The sequence below is a fragment of the Rhipicephalus microplus genome, chromosome 8 (genome assembly GCF_043290135.1).
Source record: "Rhipicephalus microplus isolate Deutch F79 chromosome 8, USDA_Rmic, whole genome shotgun sequence".
NCBI classification, from domain to species: Eukaryota; Metazoa; Arthropoda; class Arachnida; order Ixodida; family Ixodidae; genus Rhipicephalus; species Rhipicephalus microplus.
In genome coordinates this window covers 90,440,319-90,464,786 of record NC_134707.1, presented here as the reverse complement: position 1 = coordinate 90,464,786, position 24,468 = coordinate 90,440,319, and the positions used below count along the sequence as shown (strand labels likewise).

General features: G+C 45.2%; 1 protein-coding gene across 1 annotated transcript in view; it reads left to right on the top strand.

The window, feature by feature from the left end:
• Positions 1-23,754, top strand: part of LOC142768657 (lysosomal acid lipase/cholesteryl ester hydrolase-like) — a 41,092-nt gene extending 17,338 nt beyond the window's left edge. Inside the window, exons 2-9 of the mRNA XM_075870676.1 lie at positions 2,484-2,682; positions 11,582-11,696; positions 13,922-14,072; positions 15,496-15,588; positions 16,841-16,996; positions 18,287-18,358; positions 19,369-19,434; positions 23,296-23,754. Of these exons, the coding sequence (XP_075726791.1) occupies positions 2,484-2,682; positions 11,582-11,696; positions 13,922-14,072; positions 15,496-15,588; positions 16,841-16,996; positions 18,287-18,358; positions 19,369-19,434; positions 23,296-23,610 (1,167 nt within the window). The 3' untranslated portion in view covers positions 23,611-23,754. The remainder of the gene's footprint in view (positions 1-2,483; positions 2,683-11,581; positions 11,697-13,921; positions 14,073-15,495; positions 15,589-16,840; positions 16,997-18,286; positions 18,359-19,368; positions 19,435-23,295) is intronic.
• The last annotated feature ends 714 nt before the right edge of the window (positions 23,755-24,468 follow it).

Sequence of the window (24,468 nt, the reverse complement as noted above, 5' to 3'; positions counted from 1 at the left end):
CGTCAATGGTGCATTGACTGGTGGCACCAGCTGCGGAGGAAGGATCTCAGACACTTGGTCTTGTATAATAGTCCGTATTGTAGAGCTAAGCGGCGCACTGCACTCGGTAGGCCGGAGATGAGCTACAGTTGGTGGGCAACTTCTTCGCGCACAAAATCTTTTATCTGTGAGAGGAGGACGGGATCTTGCGAGGGAGTTAATCCGCACATCGATTCCTGATGTGGGACAGAACGGTGGGTGACGAGACGTTGCCGGCGGAGCTCATAATAGTTTTGGCAGAGCTCGGTAACTTGAGTGGCAGTAGCTGGGCTTTCTTAAATGAGCATCTAGAATGCGTCCTTACCGATACCCTTAAAAATATGCTTGATGCGGTTTACCTCTGTCATGTTCGCATCGACGAGTTTGCACAAGTCAATGACGTCTTCTATGTAACTGGTAAACCTTTCACCAGGCAGTTGAGATCTTGACTGAAGGCGCTGCTCCACACGAAGTTTGCGGAGAGCAGGATGATCGAAGACTTCGCTGAACTTTGTCTTGAATGCTGTCCAGGTTGAAACGTCGGCTTCATGGTTCCTAAGCCACAAGACAGGTAAATGCCGACGGTGGCCAGTCTCAAGGCTTCGTATCATTGGTTCAAGACACGAGTTCGTAGGTAGCCAGCCAGTCATCGACGTCATGATCGTTAGTGCCGCTGGATATGGGATGGTCCCGCTGACGGACCGCACCGGAGCACACGATAGCCTAGGGATCCATAGGCGGAGGGCTTGTGGCAGATGCAGGGGTCATAGCGGCAGGTCTAGACCGGCTTTGCAATTAAAGGATTGCGAGGAGATTCAGCAAACTCAACCAAATATATAAAGAACTGAGACAGTCAGAACTGTTATTTGAGACCAGGTAGGAGGCAGGACTGAGTTAACTGGCGGATAATGGGAGAGGCCTTTGTCCTGCAGTGGACGTAGTCAGGCTGATGATGATGATGAGGAAGAGCGTATGCCTAGCCAGCGAAAGCAGCGACAACGTCCGGGCCGCTCGTATCGTGCTTGCTTGCTTGCTTGATCGTTTCTTTTGTGGCTCTCACCCACTAAGTGGGATTGGCCAAGAAGCCAGTGGTAATGCAAATCAATACCTTTAGGTTATCCAGGCTAGGGGAATAGGATTAGTTTTCACAGTGAAGTCAATTTGGCACAATGTAAAAAAAGGGGGGAAGACAAATGATAGAATTTGTTGAATACCTGAGTTGTAATCGTTATATGAAATTCTTCTGAAGGTTAAGTTGATACATTGTTATAGTTAAATAATAAATGTTAGACTGGCTAGGAAAAATCGAGAGCTGATCAATGGCTCAGCAAGGTAATCTTCTAGTGTTTCATTAGAATTCACAGAGAGCCCCGCAAATGTTCCTGAAACTGTGTCCTAATTTAAGCAGCCCCAAAAGGCAAAACATTAGTAGTAAGTGATAATCCTAGCTCTTTAATAAAATTTCCAAGCAATTTTTTCCGTGATTTTTGATACAGTGACGTGTGAGAAGAAAATGGTCGATATGTTCAGGTTCATTACAGCTTGAGCACAGAGGGGATGGCACCAGACTAGACCTGTTTAAGTAGAAATTAAAAGGGTAAAAAACGGCAACGTAATTTTGTTATAGAGACTTTCAATTCACGCGTTGATTGATATGTGGAGTTTAACGTCTTAAAACCACCATATGATTATGAGACATCCCCAAATTACGCGTGGGACACCATTTATTTATTTAGAACTGACGATGTGTTCGCAGAGCTATGCATGACCCACTACTTCTTCATTACACATCCATCTTTTATTCAAAATTCGCTGAGGCACACACACATTTTCTGTGCGAAAATGAAAAAAAACATTTTGTTGCTCTTATAAGGCAGGCGTCAACTCCTATATAGCTGTTTTTCCTTTCCTTTATTTATTCTACTTTATTCTATGTTTTCTCAATGTGTTCACTTTTGAACCATCTTCATCTAAACCTATTCTTGACCAGGACGTCTTGAGGGGCTTGTTGGTTCATTACTTCACAGGAAAGAATTGTGCTAATAAAGAAAAGATACTACAAAAAAGGAACACCTAAACAGGTTGAGCGCAAGCTGTTTAGGTGTTCCTTCTTTGTGGTGTCTTTTTTTATTATTTGCAAAATTCTTTCCTGTGAACTTAAGTGTGTGAGGCGGCGACTTTTCTGTCTCTTGGCACCACATTATGAAATGAAGTTACGGAAAGTTGACTTCGAAGACATGTGCTTTACGGGCGTTCACTTTTCCGTGATTGTACTTGATTCCAAAATAGCTGAAAATTTGGCTGACTGTAAAATTCGTTTCATGGCCAATCCGCCGTGGTGGGTTTCACCAGGACTTTAAGAAACAACCAACCAACCAACCAACTCCTTGCTGACTATTTGGCTCTGCCCGTGAGAGTATGAACAACGCTGACTAATATTATACACGGCATTAATTTTTCGACAGGCGGAGCTTATGCGATACTTTGGCTACAATGTCGAAGTTCACAATGTTACCACGGCTGACGGCTACATCTTAGAAGTGGACAGGATGCATTCCAACTCCACGGTTAACGCCACTACATCCCGGGCACCGCTGCTGCTTGTTCACGGACTACTCACAAACGCCGCCACCTGGACAGCAAACCTGCCCTCCCAAAGTCCAGGTATCGCATCTCGTAAAGTACTAAACGAGATCAATGTCACCCCGCCTACAGAGCTTCCTAAACAATATTGTGTTTTCTATCGTGGTGAAAGAATTATTAGGCCGGTAATTATACAAAGAGATGAACTGATGCTACTACAGAGCCTGCCGCCGAAATCCAAGCTTGCATTCCAGGGCAGGAAAACTTGGCAGATAGCACATATCATGGTGATCGATATTATGCGAAGCATGTGGAGCAAAGGTGACTGTGGCGTAATTTTTTGAGTGAGAGAAACGTTATAAAATTTATCTAAAGATATGTACGAATTTTCTACGCACAGACGTATGTTGAAGAGTGGCATATGTTCTCAGTAACCAGTTGTTTACAGTTGCGTAGCAATTCGAACAGCAACACTAGGTATCACCAATACCAAAAGCGGGAAGCTGGTATCTTGCTCTTGGGCTCGCTAGGACGGTAGCGCTGACTACTACTTCATAGAGAACGTCAGTAAATTGCCCTTAAGTATACAATAGACATTTAGGTCGATGTGACGCTTTAGTCATATGCGTATATCATCAAGGAGGTCGACTGGCCTGCTATCCGTATAAGAACATAGTACAGGCCTGCGAAATCTGTCAGCCACTGGACCACAGAATGGACGTCGGCACGCAGACCAAATTTTGCGTTTGTAAAATATGTGAAACTTTAGAGCCAAAGAATGAACATGGGAGCGCCATATGTTGTGCGACGTGTGGAGAAGAGCACTTTACCGTAAACTACAGCTATAGAAAGTGCCTGAAACCAGCTCGACATCACCCCAAATGACAGAAGACGAAGAAATTGCCCAAGATGCAACAGGCATTACAAGAAACTCGTGATACTCATAGGATCCACCCACCACACAGGTTTGAATTCGAAAAGCAAAAGGTACAATTCAGCGATCACGAATTCTCTGGACTGCAATGGCGAGCCCATATGTCAGGCTCAAAATCTATGCCGAGATCTCGGTCCAGAACAAAATCCAGATCAGGCCTCCGACCAACCAACAGAGGCAAGTATTCTAAGCCACCACCAGCCCCCAAGACCTCTCACCAAACCCATTCAATGTCTAGAGCAAATCCGTGCCAGCGGCACGCTGATTTACCGGTAAGCTGGGCACATGCCATTTTTTCCAATAGCTCACGAGTAACTCAAGACACACAATAAAAAATCACCGAGGAAAACAAACTATTAACAGGCCAGCTTTGCAGAAATAACACAAGCGCTCGCTGCTATAAAGCAATCCTACAAACATGTCGAGCAACACTCGTTTCAAGATAAGCTGGTCGCACAGCAAGAAGCGGTAGGTAAAAGCGGCAGCATGGAAATCTATTTATCTTCCCTACCACAACAGCTGCAGCAGTTGTTCGCCGAAATACACAAGTTTTAAAGTTTCCTTGACTATTGAACTAATTCTTTCAAAAAAACATTTCGAAAACAAGTTAGCAACAGCCCGGCAGCCCCAAACCAGCGTCTTAAATATTTGAGACGTCTGATAGCGAAAGCAACAATCATGGCTAACCGTTTTACGCAGTGTAGAGAAACCTTAAAAGTTTATTAGTAAAACGTTCGTACGCTACACAACAAAATGTCAGTCTTATCCCAATACTTCCAATCGACGTCAATCCAACCTGATGTACTCTGTCTTATGGTAATAGGAATATGACACGTTACAAACTCCGCACTCATCCTTATTAACGCAAAATTACAACCTTGGTTCGGAAGAATGTCGCACTGTCTCACAAGCATGCCTAACTGCAACATACAACGTAAAGTTACTATCCAACAGATGACATGGACCAACTTTGAACAAAGCTTGTCTTTGATTGAAGACAACATAATTGGCTTGTCTCTAGATTAACCTGAAGTAAAACAATCACTTGCAATGGCAAGTATGACAGATTGAACAGCTTTTGAGGAGAAACGAAGAAACCCAGAAGGCATAACAAACGCAGCTGATTGCACAAGTTTTATTCAAAACATTCATGCCTAGACTGGCCAAAAATAACAAGGACAATAAATGCACCCCCCATCAATCCTCACTAGCGAGGGTTGTGGGATACTAAACGCACTTTAGCTATGCGGTAGAAGAAGCAGCGACATAAAAGGCAGCTAAAGATATTGTTGCGGGTTCGCGGCTATGCAGCTATGCGGGCGGTGCGAAGAAGAAGACGACGACGTTTTTGGGCTGTTCGAAAATACACAACGGCTGCCATCTTGACTGCTGGAGTACTTTTCTACTCTAAAGTAGTAAATACATTCGCAACATTTTGGTGGTGGCGCTGGGTACGACGCAAGACGGAACTTCGAAGCGGACGTGTTCTCGACTGCCCGACCATGGCAACAGAAACCAATTCTGCCGCTCCTGTTTCAGCCGCGACTCCGGCGCAGCCTGTACAGCCGGTCGTATTGACGCAACCGCGCGACCCTGGCAACTTCTGCGGCACCGACCATGTTGACGTTGACGACTGGATTCCGAAGTTCGAGCGGTTTGCAGCAGTGTACCGGTGGGACCCTACGATGATGCTCGCCAACGTTGGCTTCTATCTCTGCGGAACAGCTGGCGCGTGGTTCGAGGCTCATGAAGCGGACATAACCAGCTGGGATACTTGCAAACAGAAGCTTCGTGACCTGTTTGGTAAGGCCGTCGGACGCCAGCGGGCCGCTTCTAAAGAACTCTCTGGTCGGGCACAAACTACGACCGAATCATATGTCACCTACATCCTTGACGTTCTCGCCCTTTGCCATCGTGCCGACCCCAACATGTCCGAGGAAGACAAAGTAAGCCATTTACTTAAAGGCATTGCAGATGATGCTTTTAACATACTGGTTTCCAAAGACTGTTCCACCATTGATGACATCATCAAAGAGTGCCGCCGATTCGAAGAGCTGAAGAGTCGCCGGGTCGCCAAGAATTTCTTGCGTCTTCCGAACACGGCCGCTACGTCATCTTGCGAGGACCTTCAGCCGCCATGCAGTCAACCACATAACAACGAGAGTGTGGTTCGCATCGTTCGTAGAGAAATCGAGGCCGCGTCTCCGTCTTTTCTGACCCGCCCATCTGATGATCGACCAACGATCTCGTTGATCCAACAGGTCGTGAGAGAGGAGCTGGCAAACGTTGGGCTGCAGCCTGTATGTTCGTTGACGGAACCTCGGGTCAGTACCATAGCGCCTTCTCCTGCACCAGAAAGATTCCGCCGCTATCGTGATCCTGCTCAGTGGAGGACACAGGACGACAAGCCTATATGTTTTCATTGTCATGGTGTAGGACACATCTCCCGCTACTGTCGTTTCCGCACGTATCCACCTCGGTCGTTTCCTGGCTATCGACGTGACGACAACCACCGGCCCCTGCAGTACAGCGCTCGTGACGATGGACCGTACAATGGCACTCCTGCGACACCAGTCCGCCGGTCCAGCCGTTCGCCGTCCCCGCATGACCGTCGCTCCAGGTCACCTCAGCACCGCCGCTATTCGTCGCCCCACCCTAGTGGACGCCCTTCTTCGGAAAACTGAGCAATGCAGCTCCCGGAGGTGACGCTGCATTGGACTCCCGACCTGAAAACCCTCTGCTGACCTTGACTACGGACAAAAACCTGCTTGATGTAGAAGTGGATGGCCTTCCTGTTACTGCCCTTATTGACACCGGCGCACATATTTCAATTCTGAGCTCTGACCTCCGTGCACGATTAAACAAGGTCCTTACGCCGCCAGAGTCCCTATTTGTACGTGTCGCTAGTGGAGCGACCCCGGCTGTGCTCGGAATGTGCACCGCGCGTGTGAGATTCGCCGACCGCCAGACGTCCGTTCTATTCCATGTTCTCGCTCACTGTCCACATGACGTCATCCTTGGACTCGATTTTTTGTCCGACCACTCCGCTGTAATTGACTGCTCAGCCGGCGTCGTGCAACTTGACTTGCCTGCGGCCACCGAAGAGTCGAAGATGGTACAGAACAAGCTTTCGTGCGCTGAGTTTGTTCGCCTCCCACCCCAAGCCCTAACTTGTGTCACAGTTGAACCATATCCCAGTGTTCCGGATGGGGATTACGTGGTCTTTCCCTCTCCCGGTGTTTTACTGGCCCGCAACGTTTCCTCCCCGTACACCATATTAACTGTCACAGCGAACAAGACGTGCCTTCCTCTTCTGAACTTCGGACTCAGCCCTCAAATCCTACCACAAGGCATTGTTCTCGCCACTCTTTCACCGTCACACGAGTGCCAGATCTCATCAGTGTCACGTGAACTGGCCACAGTCGCCTCGCCGAACCCGCATAGCACCGATGTAGCCAACTCTACACGGCTCAACAATGTAACTAAGATGATTGCCTCAGACCTGTTGCCGTCTCAGGTCAAAGACCTCACTGATCTTCTCACGAGCTATTCGGACATATTTGACTTTGACGGTAGGCCCATAGGTCAAACATCGCAAGTCAAACATCGCATTAATACCGGTGATGCAGCTCCAATTCACAGGCGTCCCTATCGAGTGTCACCATCAGAGCGCCAAGTTATCCAACAGGAGGTGAATAAGATGCTCACAAAAGGCATCATAGAGCCCTCATCGAGTCCGTGGGCGTCCCCTGTAGTCCTAGTTAAAAAGAAGGACAATACCTGGCGTTTCTGCGTGGACTATCGGCATTTAAACAAGGTCACCAAAAGGGATGTCTACCCGCTTCCTCGTATTGATGATGCCCTGGACTGCCTTCATGGCGCAACCTATTTTTCTTCGATAGACTTACGCTCCGGTTACTGGCAGATCGCCGTGGACGACCTCGACCGGGAGAAGACCGCCTTTGTAACGCCTGACGGTCTCTACCAATTCAAGGTAATGCCGTTTGGCTTGTGCAATGCGCCGGCAACGTTCGAGCGGATGATGGACACGCTTTTGCGCAGCTTTAAATGGTCTATCTGCCTGTGTTATCTGGACGACGTGATTGTGTTTGCCCCAACCTTTAAGTCTCACCTCGAGCGCCTTTCCTCAATTCTTTCAGTATTTCGAGAGGCTGGGCTCCAACTTAATTCTTCGAAATGCCATTTTGGGCATCGCCAAGTTACTATTCTAGGGCATCTCGTTGACTCCTCCGGCATCCGCCCCGATCCCGACAAAGTCCGAGCTGTCCTGGATTTTCCTGTACCGACTTGTGTCAAGGACGTTCGAAGTTTTGTGGGCCTATGCTCATATTTCCGACGATTTGTCAGAAACTTCGCAGAGGTCGCACGCCCCCTCACTGATCTTTTGAAGAAAGATGTACCATTTGAGTGGGGTCCTGATCAAGGCACGGCCTTTTCCCAGCTCATAACACTTCTGACCACGCCACCGATTCTCGCCCACTTCGACCCGTCTGCTCCAACCGAGGTCCGCACTGATGCTAGTGGCTACGGTATTGGCGCGGTTTTAGCCCAGCGTCAATCCGGTCACGATCGAGTTCTTGCGTATGCCAGCCGGCTCCTTTCTCCTGCCGAACGCAATTACTCTATTACGGAACGCGAGTGCCTGGCGCTTGTATGGGCAGTTGGTAAATTCCGCCCCTATTTATATGGCCGGCCTTTCACAGTTACCACTGACCATCACGCTCTATGCTGGCTTTCAGCCCTCAAAGATCCAACGGGGCGCCTTGCTCGTTGGGCTCTGCGCCTCCAGGAATTCACATACACAGTGGTTTACAAGTCTGGCCGTTTACACCAAGACGCCGACTGCCTCTCTCGGTACCCCGTTGACGCTCCAGATCTAGTAACCGACGACGCGTCCATCTGTATTTCCTCGCTCTCTGCTTTCGGCAACATGGGATGTGAGCAACGGCGTGACGCGTCCCTACGCGAGCTAATCGACCGCCTGAACACAGGCTGTACAGACAGTTCGCTTCGCATGTTCGTTGTCATAGACGGCATTTTATACCGCCGCAACATGCACCATGTAGGAAACGAACTACTACTCGTAATACCCAGCACCTCCACCAAAATGTTGCGAATGTATTTACTACTTTAGAGTAGAAAAGTACTCCAGCAGTCAAGATGGCAGCCGTTGTGTATTTTCGAACAGCCCAAAAACGTCGTCGTCTTCTTCTTCGCACCGCCCGCATAGCTGCATAGCCGTCCAACACCTGCTAACAAGCGCCGGGTCGGCGCTTTTCGCCGCCGGAGGTCGATGTTGCGGGTTCGCGGCTATGCAGCTATGCGGGCGGTGCGAAGAAGAAGACGACGACGTTTTTGGGCTGTTCGAAAATACACAACGGCTGCCATCTTGACTGCTGGAGTACTTTTCTACTCTAAAGTAGTAAATACATTCGCAACAATATGAATCCCAAAGCTTAGCCAGAAAGCCAACACATATGCTCGAACTCTAGATAACAATACCTGGTTTCAGTCCTGTGCGTCCGTTTAGGATACTTTGCAGACAAAGAAACGTGGGACATATTACGTAGCATGTTAGATCTAACTAATGCAGTGACAGCCACGAACAAAATTTTCCGATAAATAGAAAATGAATTTGAGGTAACTGATGAAGATTTATTCACTCGGCTAAAAAAAATCTGTCTAAGCTGCATAGAGAACCCTGTAAAAAGCAAGGCATACCTCCAGTACGACGGCCAAGTCAACCGAGAACTGGACTACCCCATAAGGGTAGCACAAGTGCAGGCAGCTGCGCCAACATTTAAAAAGAACACAGCCCCTGGTAGAGATAGAATCACGAATGCACTGCTTCACAACCTGTGCATTGAAACTCTATGCAATCTTACCCACTCCATAAAAGAAAAAGTATGAGCCAAGGGAGAGGTGCCACGCACATGGAAAGAAGCGGAAATGGTATTATTCCATCACCTCGACAGCCCAAGAGTCTCCAAAGCTTAGGCCCATCTATCAGACATCTTGCACAGGCAAATTATGAAAAAATGCCATTCAGGCACGATTATGTTCTTACATTGCGATGCGACAACTCTTTCCCAATATAATGTTTGGTTTAGACCAGAGGTAGCAGCACAGGACATAAAAGAAGCCTTACATCTCCCTAACGGGAGCACTTCTGCGTTCACATAGCCTTTGACATCAAAAAGGTTTTTCACTCCACATCTTACGAAACAATACTTAAGGACTACGCAACATTGAACGTGAAAAACAAGCCTAAAACTACATGAACTCTTTTTTGACAAATTGTACAGCTATACTTGGCTCCAGTTCAACCCAGTCAGCGTTAACTTCATTACCAAACCGCCGAACCCATCAGCGCTTAATTTCTTGCTCTATTTTTAATGTTGGCGTGCGCAAGCTTGTGCTATGGCTAGAGAAGCAACCCGAGCTAGGTAAAGAAATATACGTCGGTGAGATAACGTTACGAATTTCCAAAGGCTCCACTAGCGACAAGCTAGATATCCTTCAAAAAGTTATCGACAATATCGAAGGATTTAGCATTATTGCATGCATACTAAGCGCACGACAAAAATCAATTATTCATCTTAAAAGACAAAGATTCTAAAATTGTGGGGTCCCCAAATACACCCCAATGCCCTACAGGGTTGGGTACCCTTCAAGACCCCAACATGCTGGAGAGGATACATACTACCTCACCTCATTAGGGCCCAAATTATGGCATCCCCATCCACAAAAATCTGAGTGCTGTGTATCACCTATACCGGCGGTAGGCCCGAGCATGAGCGCTACAAAAACATTACGGTACAACCCTAACCCAACATAGACGCCAGAAGACTGCAAATCATTTTCGACACCATTGTTGCCAACAGAGAAACTACAACCGTAGCAGCTTCGATACGAATCCCCTTAGTCAGCATGGCCGAAACGGCGGTGGTTGCTTCGGTAACCAGACGCGTAGAACAAGAAGAAAACTCGACTTTTCTGAGAACCGACTTTCAATCAAGTTGCTGTATGTTTCAGGCTGGAGCAATTCTAAGGGCAGCTATTAGAATTCAGGGCAGCAACTACAAAATTCCCCACGCATGCGGAACTTCAGGACAACAAAAAGGCCGACCAGCTTTCTCGCGAAATAAGCATCCGAGCGCCAGTCGCAACTCCAGAGGAACCCCCAAATAACTCCACGCAACATTCTCGAACAAAAAAGACGAGAGTGACAAGAAAATACACAATTTCCCGCTAAACGGAACCATTTGTAGATGGGAAGTAGCAAGTGCTGATGCTTCCACGGGCGGCAGCGTTGACGCTAGAGCTCATCGTAGTGATGCGCAGGCTAGAAACCCGAGGAAGCTGAAAGCACGAAGTACCAATCCCCGCTAATGAGCAATATGAGACAGAAGACTCTGACTCCACACAGAAACCTGCAGCCTGCTTTTATTTGACACGCATGCTTCAAAATTTTAGGGGTGAAGCTTCTTCGTGTAGGTTGTTCCTTCCTCCTTCTGTATAAAGTATGTATGTAGCCACTTCCAGTTGAGGAATTGCTTACAAGATGATGTTGTGTGTATATTTTGTGGGAAATATTATCACAAGTTAGCGTTAGTGGTTTTCACATATTGGACGATTGAAGAGCATATAGATGGTGCTGTTATACTACTAAATTGACATAATACCTACAAAGTGATTGATGATAAGTCGGGCGAAGGGTCCATTCGTTCGTCCGTACGTTAATGTATCTCTCTTGGGCGCCGATAGAATCGCCTTCTTGCAAGTAAGAAGTGGCAAAGATTCGATAGGTACAACTACGGAAATACTATGGTACTACTCATATGGGTTTATGTTGAGCATAGCAATATTTCTTCAAAAGAATGTAAAGCGGCGTAACTGTCCTTAGCATGTTACATTCTGAAACTTTTGAGATATATAGGTTCTTCAAACCTTCAAATGAAGAGCCTTCAATGGAGGTTGCACATTAAGGAAAACTAGCCTATAGCGGTTTTTATACTATTGCAGGATTCCTCTTGGCAGATGCTGGATTTGATGTGTGGCTCGTAAACACCAGAGGTGTCCCGCAGTCCAATCGCCATGTAAATCTTTCCATGAATGACAGACAGTTCTGGAACTGGAGGCAAGTCAGTTATTTTAGGTGTTTTGATGCTTTTACAATCTTGTTGCGCTGCCGCGGTGGTCCAGTGGCTAAAGTATTCGGCTACTGACCCGACGTTCGCTGGATCGAATCCCGGCTGCGGCGGCCGCATTTTCGATGGAGACGCATGCTATAGGTCCACGTATTCAGATTTTTTTGCACGGTAAAGAACCCCAGGTGGTCGAAATTTTCAGAGCCCTGCACAACGGCATCCCTCACAATCATATGGTAGTTTTGGGACGCTAAACCCCACGTTTAAATAATTTTTTACATTTATTGATGCTTGCGGTTCGTCATGCATACAAATTTTTGGTCTGGATGTGCAGTACAGTGTTCGCTTGCCAAATAGTGTATGAATAATTATACAATAACATTGTTCTAAGAAGGAATTACTACTGTCACGCTGACAACTTGAGAGATCTGAGATCCAGGTCAGTTCGCTGTACGCCCCACCTCCACCAAATGTTCTTAATCATGAACCAACTTGCTCCTATTGCAGTTTGAGTTAGGTTTGTCAATCGGCTTTATTTATATGAGGGAATCCTAACGACGTCACTACCCTGTAAAGCAGTGTCAGATCCGCAAGAACAGCACAGGGTCACGTGAAATCACAGCCTCATTTTGTTTTCATTTTTTGTCATCGCCTTCAGCAGGCGCACACTATCTGGTGAATCTCTTCCATTACACAACCTATCTTGAACAATTGGCAAGGACATAGTTCAATATGATGCCGCTTGATCTTGGTCACTACATTGCCTAAATAAAAATTAGCAAATCATCACTATTATATGATAATATATATATATATATATATATATATATATATATATATATATATATATATATATATATATATATACATATATATATATATATATATATATATATATATATATACATATATATATGTATATATATATATATATATATATATATATATATATAGGAGAAAGAAGTGTATACCTAAGGGCTCGTTTTTCCGTGTTTTAACACAATATTAATGAGATATAAGACAGTAATGCCAAGGAATGTACAGGGGAGGTTATTAGAACCAATGGAATGTAAATAAGAAGAAAGAAAATTGGATGAAAAAATAACCAGCCGTGAGCAGGAATCGAACCTACGACCTTCAAATAACGCGTTCGATGCTCTAACCACTAAGCTGCCACAGCGGCCTTCCCTCCGTCCACTTTTTGGGGTTTATATGTGAATTTAGAAGTAGGAGTGACAGTCAGCGCCATCTATAAGCCAAACAACGAGTGTGAAAACACTCTTATGCGAATGTTTGGCGTCACGTAGCACGTGAACTTATTATGAGCGGGCAGTTGATTAATTGTCCCTCTTTATACAACCTAAACACACCAAATCTGCCAGTACGAGACCCTCGTTCAATGAAATAAGGGAAAGAAGTGTATACCTAAGGGCTCGTTTTTCCGTGTTTTAACACAATATTAATGAGATATAACAGACAGTAATGCCAAGGAATGTACTGGGAAAGTTATTAGAACCAATGGAATGTAAATAAGAAGAAAGAAAAGTGGATGAAAAAATAACCAGCCGTGAGCAGGAATCGAACATACGACCTTCGAATAATGCGTTCGAGGTTGTATAAAGAGGGAGAATTAATCAGCTGCCCGCTCATAATAAGTTCACGTGCTAAGTGACGCCAAACATGCGCATAAGAGTGTTTTCACACTCGTTGTTTGGCTTATAGATGGCGCTGACTGTCCCTCCTACTTCTAAATTCACATATAAACCCAAAAAAGTGGATGAAGGGAAGGCTGCTGTGGTAGCTCAGCGGTTAGAGCATCGAACGCGTTATTCCAAGGTCGTAGGTTGGATTCCTGCTCAAGGCGGGTTATGTTTTCATCCACTTTTCCTTATTTACATTCTATTGGTTCTAATAACTTCCCCTGTACATTCCTTGGCATTACTGTCTGTTATATCTCATTATATATATATATATATATATATATATATATATATATATATATATATATATATATATATATATATATATATATATATATAATATTGTAATATTTTTATATAATATGATCTTATATATGATATTATGCTGTTGCACGAACAGAACGGTGCTTGGGAAGCACGTATACCCGTCTGCGCAGCGTCATTCAGTGATAATGGTTTCCCTCTTACATTGCACATTCAACTGGCTTATTTTTTATGTTGAAACGTGAATTCAGCTTCGAGGAGATTGGCACGAAGGACCTTCCAGCCGTCATCGATCACATTCTGAACGTGACAAATTTCACGAAGGTGGGCCTGCTGACAACATCGCAAGGGACAACAGCGTCACTGGTGCTTCTGTCTATGCTTGCAGAATACAACAAGAAGGTAAAGTAACAAAAGCAAAGGCAATACGATACAATACCATAGTGTTACACTTAACATGCTGATTCACCAGCTTCCGTTGATTAGTTTGATTAGGCATCAAAGACTCTCAATTGCAGTCTGAGATGTAGTTCCAAAGGCAAGTTCAAGCTCAGAATGAAACCATTGCTGCCTATAAGCACTCCTTACTGATGTTGTACGAGCGAAGTTTAAAACTTGAGGCCGCAGGTGGTCGCAGACGTCGTAGTCGAAGCCACTCGAAAAGTCCCGCTGAAAAAGGTTGTCCGCCCCGGCAAAGACGTTTCTGTCATTGCTCGTTCGCGCTGCTATAATCCCAATGCCATCTCCTCAGCTCGCTGTTGTCACATGCACTCAATACCTCAATTTAGCAAGGCGTCGTAATTAGCCGCATCCACCCGCCATTGGCGCTTGCGTTCCCCTTCTCTGTTTTTTTTTTTTTTTGCCTCCTGTTTGCTTCCTGACGAGCGGGACCTGTTCAGAAGGCAAACCACCTCTTTTTCTTCTGACCGCGGGCAATGCAATTGTATTGTCTAAAACATGAAATCAATCAAATAAATTTAGCGCAGCTTGAAAGGCTGCCCTTCCCTCGGTACGCAGTCACTGCTTACGCTTGGCCACCCGGCCCTACTGTCGAGCCTGGACTGCATCTTTCCTTCACCTATCGCTCTGCTTGACGGCTTTCCTTAAAAGAGAGAAGACGCAAGTGCGGACAGGGTGGGGCCGACTTACCGTTTTCCCTTTACATTATCTCATCTATCTGACATACTTTCCTTTATCCTTCTACATCTCTGTGCAGCGCTGTCGAGGAGACCACCACTGAGGACGGTGCCGCGCTTATTTTTTTATTTTTCTTTCTTTCGAAGTCACTCGCGTTGAAACTCCTACGCACGCGCTTCTTGGCACCGCTGCGGAGGGATGAACGACGTTGCTGACAGGCTCGCTTGCTTCGGTGTGACGTGGAGAACGACGTAACTGATGGAGCATCCAATAGAGACGTTAAGCGTTACTCGTCGCGAACGGTTTTTTTTTATCCTTGCCATATACAACTTTCGCTGTAAAAAAAAAAGAATGTATACAACTCAACACCAGGCATGAGACCACATTATGACGCTGTTCACTTTGTAAAAGCAGATAGCCTTTTATTAGCCAAATTATAGCCAATAGTCATATCAGCTAGCTAGCTGCAGCCAACATATGCTAACAATCACCAGCCTACCGTCAATGCTTGTATAATGAGGGTAAAAACTCATAGGGTTCTTTAGATATCTCTTACAACAATGCGAGGGTGACAGCCCCCTCTTGTTCTTGTTTTTCTCAGTCGGCGTTTCATTTTGGTAAAGATAACATGTCATAGTTCTAGAAGCCAGGAAACAATACCTGAATAGGAACTACTTTTGTTTTTCAGGTGAACATTCTCGTGGGCTACGCTCCTGTGGCGAACGTCACGCACTTCACCTCTCCGATGAGGTTGCTGATTCCATTCTCAAAGCTAGTCAAGGTACGAACCCTCAACCTGGCCAGCGTTCCCTCTATGCGTATAACATATAACTGTAACAGCGTCATTTGCGACCACTTCACGAATGGTGCCTCCATCAAATGCATCGTCTCCTTGACAAATACCGGTACACTGTATGTACGTGAACGACTTAATCGGTAGCGCCATTTCACCCGAAAGGCGTCAACCAAAAAGCATTCAGCGAATCATTACCTACTTGGCGTATAACGTAAATTTTAGGCAATGACGCAACGTTAACTATGCAGTCATGTTTTATTATATCCGTCCAGGTTTGCTCCCCTTATAATCCGCCTCGTACCACAAACTAGGCAGACTTTTCATACAATGCTGTTCCTCCAACTCCCTTCTACAAGGTGTTTCACATAAAATGCGGTAAGTATTACAAAAACAAACGCATGTGCATATTCAAAGCTGGCTCAGTAGTCTTATCTACCGTTAGCAGTGCGTCATGATACTCTTTCTGATTCACCAAGGCAGCCATTTAAGAATTATTGAAAAATTAAATTTTTAGTCAATATCTCTAGCGAAGAATATTCAATGCAAAACTTGTAACTCTTGTTTCGGAACGTCAAAATACTTCATCCTCGCTGACATAGCTGCCAATTTTATAAGCTGGGTATATAATAAAGACTGCCTAACTACATTTGAAATACAATAACTCAAAGAAAAAGTTCAATAGAAAAGTTCTAACGTTTGTGCAGCAACTGCAGCTTATTTCATCGATTTTAAGATGGCTGCCCGGTCTCATGCTTTTTCAGCTTTTTTAAGTGCGTGAAATGTAAAACTGTACTTGGCCCAAGCTAGCTAAAGCATCATGTAGCACTTGCACCGTCAATCAGACTCACTTTGGCTCTGTCACAAGAGCTACCATTACTTCAGCAATGAACAATCTTGTTGAACTGGCTTGTCGAACCAAATATCGATTATTGCATTCGCAGAAATGCTAGCGTGTGAGGTTATTCGAAGATTGAATGAAATTCTGTGAATCGGCGTACATGATGGACGAAAACTCGATAAGCCAGGTTGCCGGGAGACATGTACATTACAGCGAAATCTGTCATGAGATAACTCCTATATCGACGAGTTGTCCTCAATTCGGTGTCATTGAGAAGTGCAGCTGCACATTCAGTGGTGCATTTGCTTGTCTGTGCTTTCAAATGTTATACGTCCATTCAATTTCTACACCTTCGCTCTGTTTTCATAGAATGGGTTGCTCTTCGAATACTCCTTGCAGGCGGTGAACGACTTCTTCACTCACGGTGGGTTCTTGGTCTCGAATAAAAAGCGACAAGAAAAAGTTGCCAAGATGTGCGATCACCGTTTCCTCCGCAACCTCTGCTACAAGCCACTGGCCTTCTTGTATGGAAAGAATGAGAAACAATACAACAGCGTAAGAGAGAGTTTGACATTACCGTGCATATATAGTAGCGAAAAGGTGGTGGTCGAGTATGTGTGTGGCATGGCGTGCGTAGGTTTCTCCGATAAGAGAGAGAGTGGGCCCACTACACGATTGCTTTCGATAAGCAAGCGGTAAATGTGAGAAGACTGGTGAGATATCGCAAAGTGCTTGCAGTTGCTCTATTTTTTCTGACTTCTTCGTGAGATGTAGCTTACGGTATACATTTACTCAATCAGATAAAAGAGAAAGAACTTTTTTGCCCTACGTGTCACTCCTTTCACCTCCCTCTGCTTATTAAGCCCAAACAATGTTATTAATAATATAATTATCATCACAATATGTCCGTGCCTCTTTACGAGAAGTGAAGGAAGCCTAACGACATCTAGATCAAGTGAGGAGTAAGACAAGCATAGTTTGAGCCATGGTGCGCTGAATTCCAAAATAACGTTTTTACAGAAAACTTTGAAGTGTCAAGTTATCTTTAAAAACACATTTGCAACATACAGGCCCTCAGAAGACTTATATTCGTCAGGTTTGTTCCTATCATTTCGTGTATTTCAAATTTTTATGAAAAGTAGGTTCAAAACACGCAAACATTAGCAACCACACGCAAACACACACACCTCACATTCACGCACGTATTAATACATTATGTGCATGCTAGATAAGCCGATGGGATTGAAATTTATCTCTCCCTCCTGCAGCACCATCCCATATAATCATCACGTGGTACTGGCGCCTAGAAACCAAGAATTCTTTTCAATATGCTGTGTTGAGACTCCGTGCAGACCGAAGCCAGCAAGACAGGACAGAGCGAAATACACATAACCCATATACATACCACTACTTAGCGACCTGTGCGTCACGTGTGTTTCGCTTTGTCCCGCCTTGGATGCGCTAATGTTTCCCCTTATGGGGCACTAAAAATCTGACAGTGCATCCACACAGACACCTTAAAAGCTCTCAGAGCTCCGGATTAATCACTCTCAGAGTTCTAGTAAGGCGCTTGTAGAAACTCATGTGCTGTACGCCTCAATGGATTTGGCCAGGGTGCTTCACGGCTGACGCGAAGGTTGCCGGTATGGTCCCGGCCGCGAAAGTCGCATGTCGATAGAGCAGAAGTGATAGAGTCTTGTGTACTGCGTGATTTCAATGCATCTTAAGGAACATCATATGACCGTAATTTCCGGAGTCTCCCCCTACAGCGTCTCTCATAGTCGTATCGTGATTTTGGGATGGAAAAACCCACGTATTATTAAACTTATGCACTGACGCACGCAGACGAGGGTGCCTGTCTACGTGACCAACTTACCTGTGGGCTCATCCAGCAAGAACGTGCTTCATTATAGCCAGGTAAGTCGACTGCCTCCACTCATTCACAGTAAAACACACTACCCGGTGGTAATCGTATATTTGGCGAGGGGAAAACGATTCCTCTCCTTTTATTAAATTACGTCGTCACAACACCAGAACCAATGCTTTTGTCTGAAGGAGAACCCTCAAAGACGACAGAACGCAAAAAAAAAAACTACACGGAAAGATGGTGTTCTGTGGTTTGCGGAACCAACACGTAGTGGGGTCATCGCTTATGACGGTGCTGCGGTACCTTACGTAAATATTTGTATAGAAAAGTGGATGAAATTGTCCCCTAAGCAAGCTAGACATTAATGTAGGATTTTTAGGAGACTTTAGAGCTCACTTTTATGGGGTGAAGCTCCTCAACGTTGAGCCTTGTTCGTTGGCGTGCGCCGTAGCCTTGGTGAGGATTACGCTCATGACGATCATGACAATGACAATCATGGACAATGAATAGCTTGTGCAGTATATGATGTCGCTATATGGTCTACGATACAATTGTATGAATTCAGACAACCAACGAACACGAGGGGAACGTGCATGGAATTCGTTTTTACCAACTTCGGGCAAGATGCGATACCACAAAGCAATAATAATGAAGGCAAAGAAAAATTCACTACTCAACCCAACTTACCATTTATGATCAAGAAACCCTGTATATAACTGTAACACTTTTTCACTCATATTCATGTGTGCGTGGACAATGCCACCGGAAATTTACGGTAACAGTGATCGATCGCACTGCTTCGCCCACTCATCAACATTTACTTCGTGGATGTGCCGTGCTTTTTTCTTGTAGAGGTCAGTGCTTGAGAAGCTGACCAGAACACTATTCTGATTGAATTATCAGAATGGTCTAATTTAGCGCTTCATTTACTTATCCTTTAAACGGGCAGCTGACAGACAGGAAGGGAAAAATGCATGGCAGCTCTTCTTTACCCTTCCTGCCTTGTTTCTGTGCGTGGAGAGAGCAGAAATGAGTTTGTTTTTATTTGGTTTTGTTACAGATGTATACGAAGAAGAATTTTGTTCGATTTGATTACGGGAATAACAACACAGCGATATATGGACAGGTACGCTTCTTACCTCAATGAACACAATTTTTCATACATAGCCGTCCATCATCGCAGTCCTCACATACGTTCAACTGTTCCTCGCAAACTTGGGCTTTGTCTTTATTGAAGTTTTTATTTCTCGGCTAATCTTAATAAGTCGGTCCTTGGCAGTCAAGTGTATTGTAACATAACCACCACGGCCGATGATGAGGCGCGAGCATTTAACGCCACAAATTACCATAGAAGTGACACAAAAGCAAGTATACTCGCCAATAGGGCTGCATATTTGGCTTCGTTCGTTTTCCTCAACCTCTCCTTCTCCTCATCCTCTTACACTCAAACTGGAGCTATTCTTACCGTCGTACTCATGCCTAGCGACAACACGGGAGCACGAGCCGAAAGATTAGCCACATGGCTTCACGGTGGTATCAGTCTTAAAGTTTCTTAAATGTACAGTAGAGGGAACCCTGGCGCTATCGTCTATGGTAGCTGCAATCATGGTGTTTCAGCTAGCATAAGAATTGTGGGTAGTAAATGGGTTTGCCTAGTCTTCGTGCTTCGCATGACTTCAAACAATCGACAAATGTTTGGCAGATATGCTCCCCCACCTTCATCTTTTAGGATGACCCTTTCAAATCAACTCATGAAGCTCAAAACGGTTTGTTCTTTCATTCGAAAAAAAAAAAAGCCAAAACACAGCAATAAACGAAGCCACAAGTGCGATTTGCCACCCATAAGCACGATGACTATAGGCAAATCCATGTCATACCCTTAAATTCTATGGTCGCTGAGCGATCGTAGTGCCAGAGTTCACTCTAGTTAACTTTAGGAAACTATATGGTATCAGAGACACCCATTTGTAGCAACTCCTGGCTCGGCGCTTGCGCCTTGTGTTTATAGAACCATCTCCTACTATCGTGCGCATCCAGTCATCGCTGAGCTTCGTGGATGCCATGGCGGTGAAACATGGTGGTGCTCTAGCAGGTGAAAAATCTCGGCACTAACCCATGTGACGAGTCTCATACTGGTGTATAGGTATACGCAATCAGCACCGTGCAGCGCGCCTTCCAGTGTGCGTGCAATGTTTTGACGGATCCACATAGCATCAACACCACTGTGTCCTTGGTGTGTCAGGGGCTGTCTCACCTACAATCGCTAAAGTTCAGTGGGAAAGAGAGAGGACAACTTTATTAAAAATAAATAAACTCTTGTCTGGGTTCACCAATAAATTATTGGAGTAGGCATAATTTTGTTCTTATCAAATAGTAATGAAAATAAAGCTGAGCCAAGCTGAGTTTTCCCTGCAATATTACAGAATAAATAACTAATGATGATCCCCGTGACAGCACATCTTGTATACGAAATTATGACCGGTGAGAACGGTTCACAAGATTCAGCAGGGCGGAAGCGGAAAGGCTAAGTTATAGCTGTATAATCGGCCATCATTTTTGTCATTTGAGTGGGATTTCATTTCTTTTAGTGCGTTTGAAAGTTCGTTTGGTATGAACAAAAACAAAATCGTGGCTAGAAACTGCAACGTTCAAGCCCAGGCAAAAAAGGCGCCTTAATTCATTCAATTATTGCAGGTTTCTATGCGCACTTTGCTGTTATTTACGCGTACCACAATTTGCCATACACACATCCTGTGTAGCGAAATGACTCTAGGGAAGTATTAGACTCGGCGAACTCTGATAAGAAATTTCATTGTTTCTCAACTCAATTTCGCCGCTACGCCCTTACTGACATCGACACTATCTGAACGTTGGTCTAAGGCCCTCATTCTGGTGAGATCGCGCCGCAGTCTGCCTAGCTGTGACGGTCAGGTGTCAAAACTTTTATAATGGCCGCTTGTACGTCCTCTTACCGAGAGAGCCACGGTGTGGTGCGGTCGTGGAAACGTCACGATGCTTTGCGCGTGCATGTGAGGAGATGCTCATACCATGTTTGTGTGGCCTTAGTGGAATGGCAATCGAAACTAACTGTTAAAAACACGCTGTAAATATTTCTTTCGGGGTTTATTCAAGCGTAGCACTACAGCTTTAAGCTACAGCGTCGAAGAGCTTGTTTCCCAGAAATTTCGGCGTCAGCGTCGGCGCTTGCGTCGTTGGTTGTGAGTCACCAAAACATCTGAACTGCCCCGCCGCGGTGATCTAGTGGCTAAGGTGCTCGGCTGTTGACCCGCAGGTCACGGGATCGAATCCCGGCTGCGGCGGCTGCATTTTTTATGGAGGAGGATTTGCTCTAGGCCCGTGAGCTCAGCTTGGGCGCACGTTAAGGAACCCCAGGTGGTCAAAATTTCCGGAGCCCTTCACTAAAGCATCTCTCATAATTATGTGGTGGTTTTGGGACGTTCAACTCCAAAAATCAATCAAATCAAAACATATGAACTGAAACTAGTGGGTGCTTTGAAAGCCCGTTCATTTTAACACGTTCATACATATTTATTCATAATCCGCAACAGGGCCAACGACGAAGTGTTCCGCTCTGTAGGTTCGCATTTTACCCATTGGACGCCCAGTGGGTCATTCGCTGAATATCACAGAAATAATTATGGTGCAGTGAGCACCTATTAACACTTTCTGCAGCAGACGTTCAATGATACTTTAATGTGGCGATATGCTCGTCCTTTGTTTTCTTACGACACGGTTGAGGGACGCACCGAGAACCGAAGCAGCCTTGCATGGAGAAGGTAATGCGCACAAGGCCCGCTTACGATGTCATAATTTGCTTTTGGGGGCGAAGCTCAAGCGTAGGCTGTGGAGCGCATCACTTTTTGCTTCACGTGAAAAACAAACTGAATATCTTGGGATCAGTACTATTGAGTTAGAATACTTTTAAAATTACATTCGTATTATTAGGCAGCCGAGCTTTACAATCCGTGCTGATTACGAAGCTGCATTATGAGCCGTGGCTTGACACCACGACCTCCTCTATGAACTTACGACCTGCTCATCGGCCTGCTCCATCTCTATGGAGGCGTATGGACCAAAAATTAGCGCGTAGGGACCAGGGATGCCGCCAGGTGCCACCACAATTTATCCTCGTAGGAGACGACGCACGAACGTCGTGGTGCACTCGTGCATGCGAGTCCCTTTCATTGTTTTCCCAGTTTCTAACGCGCGCATCGAGCAATTCGCAGATTAAGCGTCTCGAAGCAACATTCTAGATGTCAGAAACACCATAGTGGCTGGTTTCGGGGTTTCCACTTTTGGATACACGCGCTAACCTTCAAAAGTAAAAAAAAAATCTTGCGAACGCTCGCACGCACCTGCAGAAAATCAGTTTCATGGCGGCAGCGATAGCGGCAAGATGTGGCGCCATGGCTCTCTCCATGACGTGCTGTGGCACGTTCGAGAACTAAAAAATTAACAAGCTAAAGCAAGTATGGCGACACGGGTAGTGGTGGCAGGAGCTGGTCGTAAGTTTATAGAAGAGGTCGTGCTTGACACGGATGGCCTGTTACCCTCCAGTTTTTGCGTACGCAGCAGCTCTACCTTGTAAGAATCAGCCCCTTGTTTGATATAATGCTCATAGACTAAAGCGGAGACGCCTAATAATACACGAACTGTATTGTTAAAAGCGAATTTTGGTGTCCCTCAGTGAGAATAACACGGAAATTTGATCGACTCATTAGCTCTGTACGAAGGCTTGCATACTCCCGGTGGCGTGGTGCACCGGTTTTTTGTTATTTTCAAACTCGGTATAAAGAAGACGACTTAATTGAAATAATGAGACGAATGTTTGATTGTGTGATTCTATTTGGCGCTCTATTTAATTCCACGATATCGTCTAAGCACTTTTTCTAGCGAGCTTTCAGTGTCTTGTTCTGGTCAGTCTTCAATCCTAATTTAAAAACTGCACCACTTCTCGTTTTCGCAGAAAGATCCACCACCATATCCTGTGGAGAACATTTCTGTTCCCTTCGCAATATATCGGGGAGAAAGTGATACCTTCGCTAATCCGCAAGACGTGCATGACCTTGCCGAACGTCTACGATGCATTCTCGTGGTTAACGAAACCGTGCCGGATCCCAAATTTGGTCATCTCGACTTCATCTACGGCAACAATGCTACTGATATTCTCCACAAGCGCATGGTAGAGCTCTTCAAGAACTACACCTCGATCAACAAAGACTGTGCCCATTTAGTCTCGTACGCAGTACAAAATACTTGTAACCGTATAGCCACTTGTTGAGGTTAAGGTAAAAACTTTTTATGTCTCATGAGTCGAGAGAGTTTGCGAGATTTTGTAAGACTTGGAGATACTTGGAAAGGTTGTATTTCCGGCTCCAATGCTACAAATGATAAAACATAATTAATAAACATAGTCTAACAATCACCTGATGCATCAGTGAGTGAACACGTGTCTCTCTGCGTATCAAGTGTCTTATAACCTAAGTCTGACACTTTATTATTAATATGCTTCATGTGCGTCAGCGTGACGACCATGATAAGTCAAGAGGTTGGCGTCTGACTAAGCGTCAGCGTAGTTGGTAAGCATTTCTTTTTCATTGTACTATAAGAGGGTCCCTGCACCACATTTTGAGCATGCTCAGAAAACGTTGTTGCTCGGTAATCGTCTTTCTTGAGAACACGCTCAACCAGAAACTATTAGCCTCTAGAATGTGCACTGGCGTCGCTGTGGTCGAGGCATTGTGACGTCACGGGAAGTACTCGCCTACTCCTCCGCCGCTTGTCTCCTTTTTTTGCGCCCACCGTGTACAGCTGGACAAAGACTGGTACAAGAAGACGGCTGAAATAAGACTGGACAAGAAGTGGTAAGTGCCTTCTGCAGTCATTCATATCATCTTAATGCACCACAACTGACAAACAACAAAATTGAAAGCGACTATAGGTCTGGGTGTAGTTGCGTCGTAGTGGGACTTGCAGGTATATTTCTCTTGTCAACATAGTGTTTTGCGTGCTGCTGTATTGCATCTCAGAGGCATCGTACTAAGAAGTGAGTGGTTGAGACGTGCTCCGTCAAGTACCTCCACGATCGCAGAAGGTCACGTTTTAGGGGCGAAGCTACTTATAGCGGCACCCGTTCGTC